The sequence below is a fragment of the Mytilus californianus genome, unplaced genomic scaffold (assembly GCF_021869535.1).
Source record: "Mytilus californianus isolate M0D057914Y unplaced genomic scaffold, xbMytCali1.0.p SCAF_9, whole genome shotgun sequence".
Taxonomy (NCBI): domain Eukaryota; kingdom Metazoa; phylum Mollusca; class Bivalvia; order Mytilida; family Mytilidae; genus Mytilus; species Mytilus californianus.
The window spans coordinates 61,096,328-61,105,577 of NW_026262745.1; the positions used below are offsets into that span (position 1 = coordinate 61,096,328).

The window sequence follows — 9,250 nt, forward strand, 5'->3', positions numbered from 1 at the left end:
ACACATATTCATTCTTTTTTATTAGCAAGTAACAGACTTTGGCAGAACAATATCAACAAACATTTTAAATTCAATGACACTCACATTCTATTCAACAAAACATTCTTGTTTTCAAATTTATGTCCATACATGTATACATTCACTTTCTATTTATGTCACAATGTTGACTGCTGTACCCCTATTTTTGACATTTTTACCTATTATGTCTGTTTGTTTTGTTCACACATTGTTATCAATATAATGGAATTTTAAGCGACTGTCATACAATTTTCTACATAAGGAAATGCCTGTACCAAGTCAGGAATATTACAATTGTTTTCCATTCGTTTGATGTGTTTGAGCTTTTGATTTTGCCATTTGATAAGGGACTTTCCGATTTGAATTTTCCTTGGACTTCAGTGTTTTTGTTATTTTACTTTTTTTCTTTTCATACTCAGAACGGTGACATTGTGACGTAATTTATACCTTCCCAATTTTGTACTTCAGCACGATTTTCTGTATTGTTTTGATCCTGATGACAGTGCACTAGGCACTGAAACGTGTCGATCTCATTAATTTACTACAGAAATCCTTCAAGTGTTCCTGTTATAACTGCTTTCACATTAAATTCTTTTATGTATTATAATCGGTCTATATCAAACACCTGTGTAATCTCTACAAAATCTTCAATCCCAAATTTGTTTGGTTCAGACAGATTTCACACTAATCCACTTACCTGGATCTATGGGAGAAGTCCTGGCACAATAAACATATCCTCCTAGGGTAGGCTGACAGTGAACTGGTCTGCGCTTTTTCACATCCCAAATTATCAACTTAGGAAATAACACAATGCAAGAATAATGAGCACAAAGTATGTAATTCCCAATGTCAACAAAAACAGTTATCATAGTATTTCATTGCAATGTAATAAATCTTATTTAACCATCTGTAAATCCAGATGGTTGTGAAAAACTATGAATGCAAAGTTACACAATTTTTAAAAAATAAAAAATTAAAGAAAATTCTTATGATACAATTATTTATGGGTTACATATTTTCATGATATGCAACCAGTTATTAACTTTGGAGATACAATTTTTTTTCCATAAAGTGTTTATTAAATTCTATGGCAATACTTTGAACTTTGTAAAATAAAATTAGCATATGAAAAAAAAATCCATGAAAGTATAAGCTCAATAAGGATATCTTTTGTTTAAAATGCTAAAACCAATCAAATTTCTTGAAAATATTACCCAGAATTTTTTTTCATTTGAAAACAAAAGTGTTACGGCCAATATTTACCTGTCTGTCCATAGAAGTTGTTGCCATAAAATTGTTGTCTGTGAATCCTAACCTCAAGTTAAATATTATTCTGTTATGTTGTTGCCGTTTGTCTGTTGCAGAAAATGGCTGCCATTTCTGTTGTCCTGTAGCTGCTAAATCCCATATCAACAAGTCACCACTACAATGACAAATGGCTCACAATATTACAGTTTAAATAAAAAAAGACTATTTGCTATATATAGAAAAAAAGCAGACATAAATATGTAATTTTTTTCTCCTTCAAAAGTTTCAAGGTGATTGACAGATGGTTATTGTAAGATCCAATCAAAATCATCGAAGTTTGAGGTGCCTCCTTTCTAATTTACCTTCAATTTGTGTGTTGGTTTAATTCTCTTACATCTAGACAATTAATCACAGGAATTAATTTTCTTCATTCATGGGGGCCTCGGTGGCCAAGTGGTCTAAGTAGTTACTACTGTAATCACTAGCCAGCCAACGCTGACGTTGTGAGTTCGAACCCCGCTCGTGCGAGTGCACTCGACTCCAATCTTAATTGACTAGGATAGTCAGTTTTCCTATCGAAGGTCGTGGTTTTCTCCGGCTTCCTCCACCAATAAAAACTGGCCGCCATGCAATAGCCCAAAAGCGGTGCTTAAAAGTGGCGTTAAAACATAAAAAATCAAAATCAAATCTTCATTCATGTATTTGAATGGTAGAGTGCATTTATCTGATAGTTCATGTATTTCCAGTGACTTATAGTTTAGGAGGGTTGCACCAGATTCATGGACAGGAGGGTGGACTGAGCGTTTCCTACAAAGTTCCTAACTTTGTCTGCCGGGGATACATCTAAGCTATATTTTTATACTAGGAGATAACAGTATTGCATTTGAATATTTTGCTGTTTACAATTAACAATTTGCACAGCAAGAAATAGGATATTTGTTAACATCAAATCAAACATTGATGCCTGAAAATTCAATAATGTTAAATCAATTCTAATAAAACAGAAATTAAAAACTGTAATTCATATTTTTTAAATAATAATTTTTCATACATGAAATCTATGCTTGCACGCATAATTTCAGAGCATCAATCATTGAATTGATGTCTTGAAATTTGTTGCATTATCCAATCAAAATGAACTTTCAAACAATGTTGCATAACATTGAGTTTTAGTGTTAATATTCCTTATAAGCTAAAGTTAATTAGTCATCTGTGTAGTGTTGTTGATATATATCTCTTCAATATCGACTACGGTTTCATTTATCTCTTAAATAAGACGGCAAACCTACCCAAAGGAACTAGAGACAATATTATGTGGATCAGAGTATGACCAAACAATGGCCGCCCAAAGTTTGCCTCTTCCTGTATCACCTGGTGGGCCTCCAGTTTTGGGTAACCTCATTGAAGCAAGTTGTCTCCCTTTTACTGTACTCCATATTCGAATAGTTCTGTCTTTACTTGCCGAGGCCAACAGGTGTCCTTCTTCCCCAAAGTCTTTGCTAATTTCTGTTTCATTCACATTGGTTTCTACAAAGAAAATATATCATACAGGCTATTCCATTAAGATGAGGTAGGGGTGGTTACGAAGGGAAGTCAGGAGCCTATACTTCAGTGGTTGTCTTTGGTTCATGTCTGTCATATTTGTTTTTTCAGAAAATTGTTTTGTTAAAAATTAAGTCGCTAGTTTTCTCAACTGATTTGTTTCACATTTTTCACGTGTGGGCTTTTATAGGCGACTATACAGTATGAATTTTTCTCATTGCTAAAGGTTGTACATTTGCCTATAATTGCTTACATCAACTTCATTTAATTTTTGGTGGACAGTTGTCTCATTGGCAATCATACCACATCTCCTTATTTTTATATTAATTGTTTATACAGTACGCACAGAGAGTTTGTAATAGCGAACTCTAATCACGGATTTCGGAGTGTAGCAGTGTCACACCACGAATCACGGATTATACTCCCAATTTCCTCCAAAGATTCTCTCCCAACACCGCGTGGTTGTTAATTGGTTTATTGCCCATAGGATGTACTGAAAATTAATGACGCGTGACAACATAATCGGATTAGCCAGATTTATTACCTTTGTACATTTAATCGATCTTGATTGCACCTGTGTGCTTTAAAACACGGTATTAAAATTTCCTTTCTTTGACAGATAAAAATGTGACATTTTCATTCAAAATAAGATAATTATTCTTGTATGTATTTGCCCCATGTCATTGTCATTTGAAATAAAACGTACAAACGTATAAAAATACGAATAAAACACTTATTTTGTATTTCTATTATAGTCCGGTCAGGTCATAATTTTTGTTTTTTCAACAAAGACGATTTTACTACAATTAGAATCTTTTATGACCTACTCAGTGAGCAATATCCGGTTCATTAATTGTTCAATATATAAATATCAACTGGCTTAAAACAAAATGATGTTTTAACAGTAATTTGTCCAATCTAACTAAACCCAAGAGTTAATTTATCGATCAACAAGTGAACTCTTTTACTTTCAATTTATTTTGCAATGTAAAATATTATGTTTCACTACCTCGGTAGATTACCGACTTGAAATATTTGAACTCAGAAAAGAAACTGTAAAGTGACAACTCTGTTGAACGAAGGGAAAACGTTTTGTATGCAATGTGCCCTATATTCATAAAAACACAACACTGAGAGACATTCCCCGCCCAGACACAACACAATAATCACAACCTAATTTAATTATATGAAGAAAAAAATCATGTGTTGTTTATCTCTGTTATGATCTGTTATTGATCCTTTATTATTTAAAATAAAATTGGATGGGCGCAATCCGTATTTTACTGCTCGTTAAAAGTCCTTAGCGAAATAAAAAAAAAGAAGTATTTCAACAATTAATACTATAGAATATTTAAATGAAATTATATCGTGTTGTTCAAGAAAGAAATATGTGAAAAAAATGTGGATCGGATTTTTACGATCTACACATTTTCACAGAGGATCTCTACCAACGCCCAACAGGAACTGAACGACATGCATCCTGTTTTCATCTACCATTTATGTATATTGTTGACCATGGACGAATAAATAATGTCCAGGTTTATGTCCTGTGTTGACTGAGAAACGTAAAATTAAAAGGCTGGTGTTCGTTTATTCAGAAAAGGATTATATTTTAGATTCCGGTTAATCAATTGTAAAAGGACCTTCTAGAGCCTCAATCTTAATGCATACAATTGTCAATCATTCCAAAGCAAATTTAAACCCCGAATGAATTTTCCCACGGTCATCCAGAAAGGTCACCTGAGTTTACTGTTACGTGATAATATTTCCCGCCAAATAAAAATCTCGTGGACAAAATTGATGTCACTATTTTTAGCATTCAATATTGTGAGCGAAGTCAAGTTCAAAGTTCAAGCACGGACTGTTGATCACTGAGATGTGTATCGTCTTCCCACGGCAATTAATTTCTTTTAAAAAATTTAAAATTCACTGTCCTTTATACAACACACAAGTTTACATTCATTGTGCGTAAATGAATATTATGCAACGACGAGTTGATGCAGCTATAGAAGTATTCCTGTTGTAGCCGAAATGTAATTATTTATCCTAAATTAATGCCGTAGACTTATTAAGCATAACGAATGGTGAATAGTATTTTCTTTTTTACTTGCATATACAAATTTTGAGACACGTAATTTTCTTTAAACTGCTCACTTTTATATTCAGCGTTAGTTTCCGTTTATTTTTACGCAAGTATGTCTCTTTTCGTAAATAAAATAATTTACCGATGAACTTAAACAAGGTCAAAATCAAGTATAGTTTTTGTTATAAAACTTTAATGCAATTGAAAGAATTAACAACAACATTCTGCTTTTAAATCTTTAATTTGTTTCAAGCAATTATGTAATCGTAAAATGAAAATGGCGTGGACTTATTAGCATAACGAATAGTGAATAATCTTTTCTTTTTTACTTGTATACAAAACTTTGAGACATGTAATTTTCCTTTAAACTGCCCACATTTATTCATCTTAAGTCTCCGTTTATTTTTACACAAGTATATCTCTTTTGTAAATTAAATATTAATTTACTGACCAGAAAAAAAACGAGGTAAAAATCAAATATAGTTTTTTTTTTAATAAAACTATTTTTAAATGTACAGTGTAATTGAAAGAATTAACAACAACTTTTTTACTTTTAAATCTTTTATTTGTTTCAAGCAATCAGAAATATAACCTGATTATCAATAGACAGGAAATACAATTGTTTAATTACATAAGTAATCTCACATACCTTGACTATCGCGTGCCGGTATAGATCAGAAGGATTAGGGCAATTAATTACCTGGTGTGACACCGCGTCACACCGGACAGGGAGAGATGTCGCTAATACAATAAACAAAAGGTAGCGAATTTACGCGGAAGTCGGAGGGAATACTCCCAAATTTCTCCGAGAATTTAGGGAGGGATGTCGGAGTTTCCTGGTGTTCGGAGTTTGGGAAGCCTTTCGCGAAATTTGTACTGTAGTTAGTTGTCATAGGAAGGGTGTTACAAAAATTAAAAAACTTGTTTCCTATACCGGAAAAGTATTGATGAAAAACAAGTTTACTCATTTCCAGCACATTAAGGGTTAATCTTTAGATTTCTGTAATTGTTTCGTGTTCTGTGTTTAGTTTTTCTTATATTTTTTGCTTTTAGGCATGGAGTTATCTATCCTTCTTTGACTTATGATTTGTTTATTCCCCCCTAAGTATCTATATACATTTTTTATCATGTTTATCATGGTTATCATGTCTACTGTGTATATCATGTTTATAAAGGTTATTATGTTTATCACGTTTATCATATTTGGACAACATTTCAAAAAAATAGAAGTCAATCCATATTTCATTTATGCGATTATTACCATTCTCCTCCTCAGGTCTGTCCAAGTCTTTGTATATTTTCTGTGGTTTAAAATTCTCCCCTGATATAGGACACCATGCAATAGAATGGACCTCATCATCATGCCCTCTCAAACGATGAATTAAACTTCCATCTCTAATATCATACAAGATCACTACACCAGACTTGTACCTTTAAAAGAAAGGCAACCCTATCTAGAATATGACCAATAATTTCTTTTAAACATTAGGCAATTCTTTATAAACAATATCTGCATATACATTTGTACTATATATGTCTACTATTGTAATATGCTCTTTGTGAGCCCATTTTACATGTTTAATAAATACATTGTAAAGTCATATGATTTACAACCAGACACCATAGTTTGTTAAATTGCAATTGGTTGTTAATCTTGTTTATCATAGACTGCTTTGAGAAATGCTGTCTGGTTCTATCTTTGCTTTACAGGTTAATTTCTTCCAGATTCCAGCAGCCATGTTAAATGCTTAAATCTGAGATAAGGGTATCCATTTTTCCTGCAAAACACTCAATTGAAAATTAAAAATCACTTTTGATAATCTTCTATGGGTAAACCACACTAAAAGAATTATATGTATGTTGATTTATGTCAATCCAGTGATGTAAAATACATGTACCACTAGATTGTCTTTTCCTTGGTTGATTTGTTTTGTTGGGTTGTCTGTCCTACACTATATATTTTGTATTTGAACACATTATTTTTTTTAATTTCATTTTTGTTGAAAATACAGAGGAAATCTTAAAATAGGAATTTCATAAACCATGGCATGTGACAAAATATAAATTTGATACAAACCCAACAGCTAATGTAAATTCTTCTAAATTTGAAAATTCAGTTGTCAACACAGGTGACTTCTCTCCCTTGAAACTTGCAATTCTGTTGTCACAGAAGTTCCAGCAAGTTACCTCCCCTTTGTCATCTCCAAATACAATTAGCATGTGATTGAAAGCTGACCATGTTAGTGCTGTGACCTTACCCTGAAAAAAGGTTTGTAATATATATATGTGTCTTTGGTTATACACTGTACATGTATCTGAATGTATTTTTTATTCTCCTTTAAGGAATTTGGTGTCAATGGCAGATATTATTGTCTTTTAAATTTCTACACAACATTGTATAGATACACAATGTACTTGTCTGTTTATTTAAGACTACACAAAGTACATGTATATTGTGTGTTGCTCTGTATGCATCTTTCTTCTTGTTTTTTTGTCTTCTGTGTTTAAATGTTGCATTCTCACTGATTTTTAACCACTTATCTTGTTATTCATTAGATATCATTAAAAAGTATTTCACGACATGTGCTGTCATGGCGCATAAATTCATGTAAATGGCAACATTTTTCCTTTTGAGACCATAGTTAAAATGAAAAATAAATAAAGTTATCAGCTAACAAAAATTCGATTTTTTGAAGGCCATTAGCTTTCATCCACATAATATATATATATATGTATTTCAGTCTGTGTCTTAGGGCAAAATATGACTTTTAAGTCATGAATGTTTATGCCATGACAACAATTTAATCCAGAAATCAAAAGTTCAATTAATTATCACTCCATTTTGGTGTATTACCGTATACTTCCCAATTAAAAATGGGTACAATATTGTCAATGCCCATTCATTAGGATTTACCCCCCACCCCCTCCTTCCACCCCCAAAACCTGTTTAACAACAGGGCAGGGAATAAGATTAACAGGGTCCCAGTAGCCAATGCTACTGGGAATTTGGCTGGGCCCTAACTTTTTAACAGAATATTCCCATATGGTAATACAAAATTTTCACATTTTGTCAGTTGGGCCCCTGGAGTCTTCTTCTTCCATATACTGCCCACATTCAACTTTCTGAATATACTGGCAAATTTGGTTCCGCATGGTTAAAAACAGGATAAAAGCAAATGTTCATCTTTAGTTTGTAAGGTTGGTCATTTGAGATTTGAATGTCTCAAATGACTGTGCTGTGGCAATCCCCGGGTGAAGCTTGTTCCAGTCTTTGGTGGTGTTCACAACAAAGGACCATTTCCTGCAGTCTTTGATTGCTGTTTGTACCATGTATCCATGCTGTTGTGTGTGTCTGGATATTCTAGTTGGTTTTTGGAGGTACATGTCTTTGTTGATGGCTAATTTGTCGTTGACGATCTTATACATCATTGCGAGCCTGGCCTCTCTGCGTCGTTCTTGGAGGCTTTTGCAACCAAATTCGTTAATCATGTCTGTGACACTTGATCTGTTTCTGTGGCACTTGGTGACGTATCGCGCAGCCCTCCTTTGAACTTTGGTCAATATGTTTTTGATGATATGGGTCCCATACTGTTGTGGCGTATTCTAGTTAGGGCCTTACTAGAGTTTTGTATGCTTGCTCTTTGATGCTTTTAGAGCTGATGTGTAGGTTTCGGTGGAGGAAACCAAGGCTTCTGCTGGAGTGAAATTTTAAAGCTTATTCCCTGCAGGGGCATGCAGCTTGAAGGGGACAAGATATTGTTGTTATTTGATTTGGTCAAGGGAAGACACTGGATTACAATATTTCCTTTTATTGAGAAAACTCACATGTGCTTCAGTTTCATAGAGTAACTCGTATGAGTTGACATCCCAGATAAACACTTTACCGTCCTCTGAACCACTGCAACACAGTATCTGGTTTGGATCTACCGTTGTAGATGGCAATGTGACGCACGTCACTTTTTCTCTGTGTCCACAATAAACCCCTTTATGGGCTATTGGGAATGTTGATGCGTCGTATATGAAAACGTCATGTCTAGCAGCAAAAACAAGCAGACCACTTTTATTGAAGCCCACTGTATGGCTTATGTACCAGTTTGGTGACGCTGGTAAAGTCAATAATGCCATGCTATGATAAGTTTGTTAAGATATCAACATTCAGTAAAATCTTATATTTTAGTACACTTCCCGCAAAATCGTCAAAAGCACGTTGAATTATTTTCTCAAGCTGCCATAAATTGGTCGCAGCCGATAGCGACAAAAACTTTTTTGCAAACTCTTGTTATTAGATATCACACTTGCTTAATATCCGCCCATTTGGTAACTGAGTGTATGAAACGTTACAGAATTATTTTATATTAC

At 33.6% G+C, this 9,250-nt stretch overlaps 1 protein-coding gene across 1 annotated transcript in view; it reads right to left on the reverse strand.

Annotated features, from left to right (window-relative positions):
* LOC127716177 (gem-associated protein 5-like) overlaps positions 1 to 9,106 on the reverse strand; it is a 265,274-nt gene extending 256,168 nt beyond the window's left edge. Inside the window, exons 1-6 of the mRNA XM_052222302.1 lie at positions 8,717 to 9,106; positions 6,969 to 7,150; positions 6,153 to 6,322; positions 2,556 to 2,793; positions 1,282 to 1,441; positions 716 to 812 (exon numbers count right to left, since the gene is read on the reverse strand). Coding sequence (XP_052078262.1) covers positions 716 to 812; positions 1,282 to 1,441; positions 2,556 to 2,793; positions 6,153 to 6,322; positions 6,969 to 7,150; positions 8,717 to 9,016 — 1,147 coding nt within the window. The 5' untranslated portion in view covers positions 9,017 to 9,106. The remainder of the gene's footprint in view (positions 1 to 715; positions 813 to 1,281; positions 1,442 to 2,555; positions 2,794 to 6,152; positions 6,323 to 6,968; positions 7,151 to 8,716) is intronic.
* Between the last annotated feature and the right edge of the window lie 144 nt (positions 9,107 to 9,250).